Genomic DNA, 14,763 nt, shown 5'->3' on the forward strand with positions numbered 1-14,763 from the left:
TGCTTTAGGGCTGCACAATTCGTAATGAAATAGGAACTGAAATCACAATTGTCATTCAAGACACAACAGGGCATGCTGTTACATGAAAGTAATCCATGACAGGGTGATGTGATGCCACCTAATGTGAAGAGATGCTGTTACCGCCCTGAAGTGGTAATAATTAGCCAACAATTATAAAGAACAATGTAATGTTTATCCAATTAGAGTTACATTGTGAAACGTCCATGAAACAGGTTCCTGTTATCACTTATAACAGCTACAGTATAACCTCACTTTCTCTAGAACTTATAAGGTAGAAAGGTGGTTAGTTTGTAATTTTATTTCTGAGCATTGTTAATATATTGCTAAACTTAGATAACATTATTATCTACTGTATCTATTGTGCCATTTATCTCAATTCTACATAAGCCTTTCATTGTTTTGTTGTTATATAAGTATAATGTACCTTACTAAGTATTATTACACGTCAACATCAAGTATGCCCACACCCACCCATACACACACTGCCTTTGTCATGACCCTGCCTGTTTTTTTTGTTCCCACTCAATCTCCATTTCTTTAAACTAATTTTCTTTCACCATTTTTGACAAAATCTTTTTTTTGTAACTAAACATTGGATTTTTATGTAACCCTGAATACTAAACACAAGCATTCCAAAGATACTTTGGCAAAGCTTTAACAAAATAGGTACATGCCAAAAAGTCTACTGAATTGAATGTAACTGATAAAGAGAGTGATATAGAAAGAAAATGATGAAGAAAGATCGACAGTCAAGAAGAGAGAGAGAGAAACAGTTATGGGAGGTATATAGAGAGGGTGGAGTGGGATAAGAGAGAATGTAGAGACAGTTCCTTGGCAGAGAGATGCGTTCTCTCCAAGCTGGCAAGATCTGAACGCACACTCGCACAGTGGAGGTCACTCTTCAAACGCTAGCACTCCTCCATGCGCCAAACTTCTCCAGCAACTTTGTCTCACTCGTTCTGCCCGTTTGCAGTGTTTCAACATTCGTGAAGTGCCACAAAAACTCCTCGCCTTTCCCACCGGCACGCTTAAGCATCCGCTGTTTCAATTATCCAGCAGCCCACACCACAGCCATTCTCATTAATGAGTGTGGATGAAAAAAGCCATAATGGCTGAAGCGAAAGAAAACAAAATCAAATCAAATAATAAAGGAGGATGAATTGTGATTTGTGTTCCAGCTCATTCGCACCTTTCTCCCAAAAGGAAGTGGTGCACGCTAACTTACAGCCAGTGAATCACTCGTTGAGTTGCTGCCAGTTTAGCATTATGGTGCTAAACCAACGCACACTCTGAGTGAGGCATAGGGTCAGAGGTTACTCTTGAAAACATGTACGTTTGTTTGTGTTCGAAAAGACATGCCATATTTCTCCCTGATTGCACAGACTCTCTTCCCAACTCCTGCGCTCATCACTAGACAGGAAAGAGACCCTCGAGCTTTAATTAGCATTATTTCATGCTGAGTGCTTGGACCCCTACTAGGCTGCAGCCATTTCTGAACTTTTATAAACGCGCCATTTGGTGCATATGTTCTTATTTTTCTCTTTCACCAAATTTTCATACTTCATTTTTATTTTTTCCTCATACGGGGATGAGAGCACAGTATAAATTACTCAAGCACTGCTCATAAATCTCTCTTTTTTAGCCTCCCTCCCTCATTTTCTTTCTAATCCTGTTTTCTCCCTTTTTCACTTGTGGTGCCTACATCTTTTTTTTTTGTACTCTGACTCTCTTCTTATTTACTTCATCTTATTTACCACTAACGTCTGTTTTTTTCTGTTCCCTCTCTCTCTCATTCTCTCTCTCTCTTCATTAAGCAGGCTTGGTGTCTGTGTGTGTGAGATTCATTAGTGTTTGCCCTCTTCATTTGAAGAAGGGGCTGAGGATAATTAGAGTGTATCTGTTTGTCCAGCATCCTTTCACACAGTCACATCTCAAGGCCAATTACCACGTGCCTACATCACACTGCAAACATCATCTATCTCTCTTTCTCTCTGTATGTCTTGTCCCAGAGCTTTCTCTCTCTCTGTCTCTCTCTCTTTCTGTTTCTCTGTTTCTCTTACTATAAACAGTTAAAGTATGTGTGCTGAGTGTTGGACAGTTCACATTAGGCCCAGTGTGTATAATTTAATGTTGTGTGACCTCTGCATGAGCTGTGCGTTCAGCACATTGAGACTGATTTGAGCTTGATTGGCATCATAATTGAATTCAAATCCAAGCCTGATGTGGTGTTGCCATTACTGGCATCACAAAGTGAGAGATAAAATGCTAGGACTCATGCACATACACACGTGTACACAATGGATGAAGCCTCACTGTCACCTTATAGACAACTTGTTAATACTTTGAGAGATCTCCATTATTAAACCCTAATTTGGGTTTTAGTCACACACACAGACAGATGCAGTGGTTTTGGGTCAGCTTTAGCACATTACAGAATACAGAAGTGTTATCAACTTTTTCACCACTTAAAGCCTTGGGTTATAATTAATTTATTTTTTTAATTCATCTTAAAGCATATTATTAGTTACTACAGTGACACTAGTAGGGAAATGTATGTAGTTACTACTACTGAGGAAGAAGAGTCTGGACTCACTGATTGCTCCTGGACGCTTAAAAGGTTGGATTTTGTCTTAATTAAAATTAAATACAGCCTGATGCCTTTTTTTTTTTTCTTAAAACTGGAAATAAACAGAAAGAATTCAGAAAAATATAAAACAAAGGAAGGAAATGTATATAGCTTGAATATTAAATATTCAAGATTCTGCACAATTTCTAGGTCATTCTACTGACCATGTTATCTCCTTTGTCAGATTTTCCATGAGTCTTATCCTTTCCACTGAAGCACGTGTACAGATGACACTGATGGATTTGCTCTAACATGGATCATCAGGTTTTACACAAACTTGTAGACTCCATGCTAGCTCAAGTGCATGTTGTCATTAAAGCAAATGGAGGATGTACCAAATACTAAGATATTCTGAAATTCATGTAAATATTTCTAATATTCTAATTTTATTAATTATATGAACTATAATAGTTATAGGTCATATAATTAATATAATTTGTAATGGAAAAAATGGTTTTAAATTAGAAAAGAATGCAAAATTGAACTTTGAACCCCATATGATTCAGCTTTTGAATTTTGTATACATACATATTCAGTCAGAGCTACAGGGGATAACATAAAGATCCAAATCACATAAAAAGAAATGTCAAAATCGAAAATTTCAAAAATTTTATATCTAAAACATGGACAGCAGAGTGGCAGAGTGGGTAGTGTTGCCACCTCGTATCTCCAGGGTCCATGGTTTGATCCGAGCTCAGGATCAGTCTGAGTTTCAAATTTCAGATGTTTCAAATGTTCTCTCTGTCTTCATGTGGGTTCTTTGGTTTCTACCCACCTCCTAAAAACAAGCCAGGAGATGGGCTGGAGACTCCTAGGTCTACAAAAAATTGCCTCTAGGTGTGAATGTGTGCATCAATAAAATACTCCATGCATATTTTTTTTTTGCTTTTCAGTGCTACTTCATGGAAACTATGGATGTTACATGCAATATAATGGTTTTACTGTGGTGCTTTTGATAACTGTTATGACACTATCATTGGTTGCTTTAAGCCCGAAAGGCATTGTTAATAATTGGGTTTGTATTTTATACAGAAGAAACATGTTTTTGCCCAACTCAACAAGGTAAATGCTTGTATAATACTAATATATATTTTAAAAAAGAAAAACTACTATGTCTCAGTTATACAACAATGGTAAGAATTTGTTCATTTGGTAAGTGATGCTACTTTTTAACAAAACTGAAATACAAAAATAAACAAGGTTAGTATGAAATGAATCACATAAGCTCACTTAAAGTGGCAAAAGTGCTCTTAAAATTTAATATAGTAAACATTATTGTAGCCGTCATTTATCGGCACTGGATTCATTCCTCTCTGCAACAGTCAGCTTCAATTCTGTACTACAGGAATAACATAGCAGTGGTAAAACTCTGACAGACACACCATTGTTTTACAACGCATGTTTCTTTTTCAGGAAAAAAAATGCGATGAGTTGCTTCTCAGAAATACATCACTTAAGGAACATGCTGTAATTTTGGGGCAGCCGAGGACACGCATTATGCTCACATAGTAAATAAATGAAAAACTGTAGGACCCAGACAGCGGAAGGCCAGCCTCGTATCCGTCAGTACACTGCGCATTGTGTGACAACAATGTGAGACAAAGTGCTCTATATTAACTGCTTTCCTGCTCTATACCATCATCAATCATTGAGAGTAATTTTATTATTCTTATTATTTGGCTGTTGTATCGTTTGTTGAAGTCATCTTTAGGTATTTTATTTTATTCTCCACTGGCTCAACAAACGAGTGCTTCTTCATCATCCCTCTATGCTGTCTCGCTTTTACTGTTGAGCCACTTAAGACAAAACACATCTGAGTGGGGTGAAGCGGGGAGACGGTTGGGGATAAAAACACTAGTATTTGAATTATTGGGCAGCTTTAAATGAAGCGCTGTTTATCTTTTCCTGCTAGAAAGCAGAATTCACTTCAACTAAGCGAAGTGGTGCTGACTTTGAGCTCTTGTCTGGCGAGATTGCATCACCATTCAGACCAAACAGAGGCAATGTGAATGCAACGAATGCAGAAAAAGCAGCATCTGAACTCTCTGCATCAGGGGCTGCAGGCCCTGCATCATATCAATACAGGGCCTTTTAGTGCAGTTCCCACTCTTATGGGGTGCAAACTAGGAATGGACTGTATCGCTGAACTACAGCTTTCTGATATACTGCCTGAGCACTTCACACAGTATAGCCTAAATAACCCATATCCATTTCCACATCTAGATCAACTAAAGACTGAGCATTTTTTAAGACATATGATGAACAATTGTTGTAGAGTTATAATATAGTAATATATATAATACAGTTATAATACCATAATAAAATTATTGCTGACATATCGTGTGTGAGATGCAAGTTTCTGCCATTGGTTTGTTATCTGATTGTCTTCATCCGTTCTGTGTTAGCCCTTGAGTAGTTTATTGTGTCATTGTCTGTTGCGAAGTCTTATCATGCAATTAGTCACTTTAAGTCCAAGCCTTTTTTGAGTTCTTGATGCTGCCCTTTCATTCATTGCCCTTGGATTTTGATATAAATCATGGATTGCCTGTTTGAAGTTGCCTGCCTGTGTTTTGAATAGTTGTGTTTTGGATTACAACTATTACTCTTGGATTTTTACACACTTGTGTCCTGCCTCTCACCATACGTTAAATTCAGCCAACTTCAGCCATTTATTTACACTATAAATCTCTCAGTGTTTTATTTCTCAAAAGTTCCTCTCATTTGACTAAATAGTGATTCTCACTTATATTTCATTTGGTAACAATTTTGTCATTTCTCTTAAAATTCAATAATACGGATGCCCCAATCCCAATACCGATCGGTTTATTGGTATCTGGTTAATATCAGCGGATCAGATCTGATGTTTTTTCTGATTTGATTCAGTGCGGTATTTTACACAACTGTATATACAATGCTCCCTGGCACAACACAGTTCGTAGATGTGAACACAGGACACAGATCGTCATACAGAGCGCTTATGTTTCATATACAGACCTTATGTTTCATATAACTCAGCAACAGAGAATCAGTATTGAATATCAGTAGATACTCAAAGCAGTGATATTAGCATCATATCACAAATTTTAAAAAATGGCTCTTATAAAAGTGGCTTTAGATAAACTGAAGACATTAGTACAAAAGCACTACAGTTAGGGGTTAAGTCTCCAGACATGGTAGGACAGAGCAATGGTACTGGTCTCCTTCCAAGTGGAGCCTTAATCCTCATTATAACTTGTTGATATTGCTGCAGAAACTGTGTGTGGTATTTCTTGCCTCAGGAGTATAATTTGACCGGAGAATTTGTTCTACAAATATAAACTTCGCATAAACGTCCGCTGACACCCCTACAACTGCCATTAGACAAGTGAGATGCAAGTTTCTGATATTTTTCCAGAGTCTGCTAGATTATATGTGTATTTTATTACATTCAGTACTAAGATCAGTTTGAAAAGAAAAGGAAACATTTACTTAAATCTTGTGCCTCTTAGACTTTTCTCCTGAGACAACGACCTCAGCAGAGTTTCAGCTGAGAGCTTCACAAAAACTCACACTGTGCTCAGGTTTTCTGATAATGATTCTCTTGCTGCTTTAGGACCTGCCTCTGTGACCAGAAGATTGTGAGTGTGTTAATGCCACACAATGTGGTGGATACAGATGGAGTTACTGGGATGTCATTAACTGCATCCGGTTGAGTGAATGCTGTCATGTTTGTCAGCTGCTGGTTGAGGAAATATTATTTGTTTTACTGCTATTATTACTGTTGCTATTAGTATTACTGTTTTATACTGCAGCATTATCTTTTATTTCACTGTGGTAGTCATCATCTCTACATTTTGTCACTAATTAATCATACCTTACTCTGCTACTTTAGACACATAACTCTTCATTTTACAAGACTGTATTTACCCCTTCAGTGTGTGACCCTGGATCACTGGATTTTACCCTCTACTGCTTAAACTGTTTCACATTTCACCAAGCTGAATTTTAATCAAATTAGCTCATTTACTGGACTACCGCACTGAATGATCACCATGTCGGCTACTCAGCAGTCGAACCTCAGCCCTCACTGCCTCGTTCCACTCTGTGCTGGCCTGGCTACATTCGAGTAAGTCTCCACTTTCTTGCTGTGTTCCTGGGGTTCTGTCTTGGGTAGCTGGTTTTAGCTGTTTTCTTCAGTCAAAAGCTGGTGGTAGAGTTTTTCTGGGAGCAAACCTGGTATCCATCTAGGCTGTTAAATTCTGGTAATTCATACTTTGCTGGGAAGTAACTGGGAGTTTACTCTTCCTCGCATTATGGCCACCTGTTACACTGCTGCTGAATTTTTCCACCTGAACTGTATGGCCTGGCTTCCCTCCAACAGTTACAAAATGTGTGCTGCACTGGGAATAGCTCGACATACGCATTATTTTATCACAAACAGACCACTCGCTGCAGTAGGAACCATTCCCTGCATTTGAAACCTGGATAGTCACCATTCCCACATATGGAGTGCTGTGGATTATAGCTCATTAAGACAATTTCTTAAAGAGTCTGACTGAGCATGTAAATCTATGTCTAATGTCTATGAAGTGTCAAGTCAACTCAACTCAACTTTTATTTATAAAGCACTTTCAAAACCATTAAAATGGACCAAAGTGCTGTCCATAGATAATAAAATGCTAAAATTCATGAAAACATAGAATAACAAGAAGACATAACATCATGAAAAACATACAGCCAATCCTTCACAATTCTAGATAGAAAAGAATAGAATAGAGCACAAGGAAGCACTTAAGAAAGCCAAGACTGGCTATTATGCAATGACCAAGGAATCCCCAGAACACTTTTTCTTCTATTATTAAACTGTTTTGACTAGGGATGTAACAATACACTCCGGTCACAATTCGATTTGATTCACATTACAGGCTTCACGATTCAATCTGATTCCCAGAATACTCTGAACAGAATTTTAATAAATTAAAAATAGAGCACCAAAGTCACCTAAAATGCCCGATTTCCACAGCCTCTTTCTCGAGCACCGTAGACTGCAGTAGTGTGGGGCTGCTGTCGTCATCTTGCAGGTTCTTGCAGGTTCTCCATGAAAGACCATGATCATGTGACCAGCGTGCTCTCTATATATTTTAACTCTATGGGTTGCACAGATTAGGACCTCTGCTGTTCACTCAGTGCACCTGCATTAGATGCATAATTAATAGAATGCTGATTTCCATGACGTGAATTGCACATTTCCATGATGCACATCGTCACATTTTTGTGTTGCAAGTACATCCCTTGCTGTGACCTTTTGGAGTACATTAAGACACTTACAAAAGAAATGCTAGTAGTAGTAGTAGTAGTAGTAGTATATCATTTAAAAAAGGATTTATCAAAGTAGTAGTATATCATTTAAAAAAGGAAACATTTGCTTGAGAGTGAACACACATGAGTAAACAGGTGCTGGTTTTGGCCTAATCTGTCTATATGCTGGGAGCGAATGAGTTCTACCTGCTGTTGTTTTTTTTAGATGGAAAACAAACCTGACTGGCCTGGTCATCAGAAAATCCTGTTTTTGGCTCTCTGCACACACACACACACACACACACACACACATGCACACACTCCCACACACATATACTGTATATACTAATACAACCACACACACAGAGCTGTCCATACACAGACTGAGCTGTCGAGTCTTAACAAGTGTCCAAGTGATGCTCCTGCAAGTTAACAACCTCAACAACAACTTAGACAGCTTGGCATTTTCTGTACAAGTCAACTTTGCTTATATATACCTTAGCTTTTTTAGCACTGTTTGACTATTTGGTGTGTATGGGTGTGTGTGTGTGTGTGTGTGTGTATGAAGTCTCACAGCTGTATTACATATTATTTAGTGCCATTTAAAATCTACAATCTGCACACTGATGACTGTTACAGTCACTCACAGAAAGCCGGAGCTTTATTCTCTCATTTGTTTTCATGAAGTCAGAATAAATTGTCCATCCAGAGCAAGACTCACTCCAGTATTGCGTATTTACACATGATCTGGAACATGCCCCGAGTCTGCTAATCAGTGAAGATGGCAAAGAGAGAAAACTCTTAAAAATCACTTCTCATAAATTGTTTTGGTTCACCACATTACAATGGGTAAAAGATCACACTCACACACACACAAGCACACACAAAATGGCCCTTATTCATCAAAGTTGCATAGAAAAAAATTGCAAATTTTGAGTGCCAGGAGTCACACTGAACTGTTCTGCATCTGATTCATGACACTGAAATCAGCGCTGATTTGAGTGTAATCAATGAATCAGCTTCAGCCATGCAGAAAACAAGAGTCCACCTCCAGTCATTTATTTCATATATATATATATATATATATATATATATATATATATATATATATATATATATATCAGGGTGGACAAATCATAAAGTCATTAGCTAGCACACTGTGCAGGTGAAAGCTGTGTTTGTTGCCAACTCTCATGTTTTGGCCGCCCGGAAACCTGATTTACATGGCTAAAAGTGGTAGCTAGCATAATGTCATAGTGTATACACAAGCTGGTTAACTAGACTGAGTGAAACGAATGAGTTAGGGTGTAACAATACACTCCGGTCATGATTCGATACGTTTCACGATGCTGCATTCACAATTCGATTCAATTCAATTCTCAGAAAATCTGAAGCAATTTTAAATGAAGCAAAATGATGACTGAAAAGAATGCGAAAGAGTGTGTGAGATCAGCATTCAATTTAATTATAATTACATGTATAATTAATAGAATGCTCATGTCACACATTTCCACAATGCTCATCATCACATTTTTGTGTTTTTGTGTTTGTGTGATGTTTGTGTGATCATGATGCATCATATTGTTACACCCCTACAAATGAGCATATGATTATTATAGTCTTGTAACAAAGTTACTAATGTAGTAAATTGTAATAAAGCCAGCATGTCGCTGGCCTATGCTATGAGCTGCGTTGTTCTTTCCTTACATCACATATCAAATTTTATTCAAGTCTGGCTTGCTTTAAATCGATTAACTTGTAGCAGGAGAGTGATAAGGCAGGTTTGTGCTGCACTTTATTTTGCATAGTTTCATCATTGTTTCCACATACCTGTGTGTTCCTGATTCTGTCATCATCATGCAAGGTAATTACTATGCATAGTAAAAAAAAAATCGTTCTACCATCAGCAGATCGAGCATTGGAAAATATGAGTACTGCAGCAGGTGGTAGGATTTGGAACAATTACTTCACGCTATGGTTACAGCACTGACATTCGCCACACCACTGTAAACTGTGTTAAGTAGCCACAGCCATCCATGGCCAGGAATCCAAGAGAGCCAAACTGACCATGGTCTCTAGGTTGACCAGCTGGCATACTCTCTCTCTGCTATCAATCACTGTGACACTAGCCCATCATGGGCGTCTGTGAGCTCATGCATGCGGAAGAGGGCGGATAGCATTTTCCTCTGAGCGCGGTACACCACCCCGTGATGCAGCATTAGCAGCAGTTCAAAAAGGTGAGGCTGGGTGGCTTCACGTGTCTCAGAGGAAGCACGTGATAGCCTTCACCCTCCCAGATTGGCAGCTGTCTTATGATAGGAGAGACTTAACCAGTGGGTGGGAATTGGCCAAGACTATATAAGAGAGAAAATCAGAGACAAATCCAAAAAAACATAGCATTTGCAAAAGTCAACAAGTAGTTCCAGAGCTGATTTAGAGTATGAGTATATTATCATAGTGGCTGACCACTGTCAGTGCTGTTTCTCAAGCATGTTCATTAAGGCTAGGAGACTAATGTATTTACTAATGTAATTTCAAGTTTCAGAAAGTGATATTATTGTGTGTTAGATGCCTGAGTGAGTGACAACAGTGTACCAAAATCCATGCCACAGAGGTTAAGATGTGAAGTACATAGTACATTTGTTGTTGAACCTACTCATCCAGCAAAAAAAAACAAATAGCATGCTCACAAAATCTGCTTGTCACAAGCGTCCAGGCTACTGATTTTCCATCCTTGTATACAGAATTTACTATTATTACTGATAATATACGTAATACAGACAGATCATTTTATGCTCAAGTTTCATCATACACCTCTTTAATGAAAAAGGTTTAGCTGAGCACATGCTGAAGATGGTGACAGGTCTTAAACTGTCCTCGTAATTTCAGATCATTTCCTAAGTAATCAGTTAATCTCAGTTAATCAGATTTTCAAAAATGAACTCCTCACCTCATTAATTAAAAGCAGGAGCTCTGCACCACTCAGAATTCAGTATTCTGTATGACAGTAGTATGATATCCGTCTATCAGTACGCACATCAATAAAAGTAGTCATAAACTGTGTGAAGGTCCAATTCTAACACGTAACATTTGTCATGAGTAAACCCTTTTTTAAATTAATACTGGTTCCATTTTAATAATATAGGCTATACAGAAAAACTTCAGAGTGTAGCACTGATGGCGTTTTTACTTATTTGTTTATATGAAGTTGCCTCTTTTTTTTTTACACCACCCCAGTTCACTCCAGCATAAACAGCCACTGAGCTGACCAGACCAAAATCAAGTGTGTTATTTTCTAGTGGTTCAAAATGATTTAAAATTAAGTTAAAAAAAAAAAAAAAAAAAAAAAAAGTTCTCTGATCTACATCGTTTCAGTTTTTTATCCTACACAGCAAATATGAGTGAGCCATGCTGCCCCCTTCAGGTCAATAACGGAACTGGAACTGATACTCTGGAACTGGAAGTGAAATCTCAGAATTTCAAAACTCCAGAAATTACACACTTTCCTCAGAATGTCACATTTTCATATATATCACTTAATTCAACACCTTTTTGTATATTTTATCATTCCATCCAATAAAGCATGCCATAACAGGTTTACTGATAAAAGTGTTACATTTGTCAAAAGAAGAAATCTACAGTTGGCATATGCGGTACCTCCTAAGGGATGGAAAGAAAAGTTGCTTATATGCCATCAATACCATCAGAACAGGTGGCGGTGTGAGTAATACTCACTAAATATGGCATCAGGAAAAAAAGTTTCCAGCTGGTGAATATTAACCACGCTCACGGCAAAAAAAAATTCCCTACAGTGGAAACATATTAACACCAAGCAAGTTAATTCAACATTGTAGCTGGAGCTGGCTGTAAATTCACCTCTGTGCTGCATTTCACTGTTTTGCCAGTTTAATGTGCACATTTTAACCTCATGAAAGGGGTAGTAATTAGCTGAGGCATTCAGGGAAATCAGTAAATGTGCAGCGCAGAGTGACTCCAGCACCACAACGAGGAAACACTGATGCACATGATGCCTGTATGAAAAAAAATTTATTGTCAAATGAGATAAATTAGCCACTTTTGTGTCACTTCAGGCTAAATGTGAGTGCAAACGTCATTAATCAATTTTTCCAATGGACCATGACATGCAGTGCATTAGTTGGAGCAGGACGGCTTGCCATGGGAAGTCTATAAACACTTATTAGTCTTTTGGTTGTAGCTTCTTCATCTCGCATTCCTTCAATCATTCATTCATCCATTTTCTGTACTGCTTATCCTACACAGTGTCGCAGGGGAGCCTGGAGTCTATCCCACGGGACTCGGGGCACAAGGCGGGGGACACCCTGGACGGGGTGCCAACCCATCGCAGGGCACAATCACACACACACACACACACACACACACACTCACATACACTCACACACTGTGTGACTTTATGGACAATTTAGAGATGCCAATCAGCCTACAACACATGTCTTTGGACTGGGCGAGGAAACCGGAGTATCCGGAGCATGGGGAGAACATGCAAACTCCACGCACACAGAGCAGACCCCCAACTCCGAAAAGTGCGAGGGAATCCCAAAAATCCCGTACTCCCCTCAATCATTCCTTTCACTTCAACTTCTATCCACTGAAATGCATCCAACCTACAGAGATTTTCACACTTACTGAAAGAGGGTGTCTATTCAATTCAGTGTTTGCAAAATAATTCAAATAATATGCTTCATAACCATAATGAGCATGGCAGTGATGAAGTGCTAAGGTCAAGTGCCACTTGTTAATCGCAACCCTGCTGAGGGTGACACAACTGCCAGACTATCACACAGAGCTGTGAAAAACTGAGGAGGGGAGGGGAAAAACGCGTCTGAAAGAGAAAGCTCATCAAAATCTAACACAGTGCTGCCGGAGGGCTCCTTCCGACCATTAAGTAGTCGATGCTTCGGATCAATTATTCAATAAAAACAGATCGGCAGTAATATGTTTAATGAGTTGGGGAACATCAATAAAATGAGATATGCACTGCAAAATCGTGAGTGCAATTAACACCTATGGTTTGGTATAACGTTCAACTTCCATCCATCAATCCATTTTATGTACTCCTGGGAGGCTGGAGCCTATCCCAGGGGACTCGGGGCACAAGGTGGGGGACACCCTGGATGGGGTCCAGAATCATCGCAGGGCACAATTGCACACACTACGAACAATTCAGAGATGCCACTCAGCCAACAACGCGTGTCTTTGGGAAGGAAACCTGAGTACCTGGAGGAAACCCCCAAAGCACACAGGGCGGAGACAGTATTCGAACCCCCAACCCCAGGGGTCTTACATTTTTTAATGAGTTCATTCAACATTCTAAGGGTTCTTATGGAAGAAATCAGTGCACTTGCACATTTCTGAAGTGTGTTTGTGGTGCACAAACAGGTAGGTGCTTTAAGCTGAGTTATAGTTTACTACAGCTCGCTTAAGGACACACAAATTAAACCATACACGCCTAGTGGAGGATTCCCGGGAACTGTTTTCAAATAAAACCTTTTTTTTTTTTTTCATACCACAACGTTTCTAAATCAGGTCTCAGAACTTGTAATTACTGAACCACCACGTCTACAGCAGCTCGGTGGCGGTTTGAGAGCTTCAGCATCCCCTTAAACTTCATGCTCAAAATAAAAGTAAGCTTAACTGGGTGAAGAATAAACATACAGCCAAATTAGTGAGCGTCTGTTCCTGTGTGTGTGTGTGTGTGTGTGTGTGTGTGTGTGACTGTGGTAATAATAGCCTAGTTTATTAGGCTATTGTATTATGTGAAATATTTCCAGCACATCTCCCTTCAAGTTTCGGAGACATTTCTGAGGTAACGGTCCCAGCACTGGCGCGAGCGCACACCACACACTTTCTCACATTAACGGTCTCCAAAACCGGTTAGAACTAGTCTTACCTTTGTACACCTGTCCGCGTGCCGACACCAGGAGCCCTACCGCGGTGACGAGCCAAGTTAAAACTTTATCCATGTCCTCAGTTTCCGGCGTGTGTCGACCCCCGCGGCCGTGAGGTAACAACGCCAAACTGTAGCCAAGCGTCCGTTTTCTTCTGGAGTCGCCTCAGTCGTTTTCCCCCCTGTCTCAGTCTCCTTCTCCCGGACTCGCTCTCTGACTTCTCCCAGGTCTCTTCTCTTCCAGGAGGAGCGTGAAGAGTCTCTCTCTCTCTCTTTCTCTCTCTCTCTCTCTTTCTCGCTCTCTCTCTCTCCGGTAGAGGGTAGTGTTGGAGCTCTCGCGCTCCGACCGTTATGTGTCGGAGTAGTGGATGAGGAGCGCGCGCGCGACTGCGCGAGCGGCCAAATGGTCCGCGGTGAAAGAGTGCGCGCGCGCTCTGTCTCCTCCCACTGTGGAGTTGGGACCCACAGAACACAGGACCTAACCAATTCAGCCAATTCACAGCATCGTTAACTGATTAAAACACAGCAAAAATCCCAAGTGCTCCATTAATATCTACAGTGTAAATTAATTCAATCTTACCGTGTTCACTAAGCAACTGTTAAATTAACCACACACACGCACACACATACACACACACACACACACACACTGCGTTGCCAACTCTTTTAGAAATTAGTTAATGCATGCTCAAATAGTCTCAAGGCAATGTCATAAGTTCTTTTGCATATACACGTAACTGTTATGAGCACTTGCATATCAAAACATAAAGAAGAAAGATTTTCTGAAGATAGTCACTTTTAGTAACTGCTTAATCAAAAAAAAAAAAAAAAGTCAGGGTCATGGTGGATCCAAAGCCTATCCCAGGAACACTAGGTGTGAGAAGGGTATACACTCTGGATGATGGGTATGATG

The 14,763-nt window shown here is 39.5% G+C and overlaps 1 protein-coding gene across 7 annotated transcripts in view; it reads right to left on the reverse strand.

The window, feature by feature from the left end:
* LOC113533549 (receptor-type tyrosine-protein phosphatase mu) overlaps nt 1-14,231 on the reverse strand; it is a 201,819-nt gene extending 187,588 nt beyond the window's left edge. For all 7 annotated transcript variants that reach the window (XM_053227520.1, XM_053227519.1, XM_053227518.1 and 4 more), the window contains exon 1: nt 13,854-14,231. In XM_053227520.1, coding sequence (XP_053083495.1) covers nt 13,854-13,926 — 73 coding nt within the window. In that variant the 5' untranslated portion in view covers nt 13,927-14,231. The remainder of the gene's footprint in view (nt 1-13,853) is intronic.
* Between the last annotated feature and the right edge of the window lie 532 nt (nt 14,232-14,763).

The sequence above is a fragment of the Pangasianodon hypophthalmus genome, chromosome 21, assembly GCF_027358585.1.
Source record: "Pangasianodon hypophthalmus isolate fPanHyp1 chromosome 21, fPanHyp1.pri, whole genome shotgun sequence".
Taxonomy (NCBI): Eukaryota; Metazoa; Chordata; class Actinopteri; order Siluriformes; family Pangasiidae; genus Pangasianodon; species Pangasianodon hypophthalmus.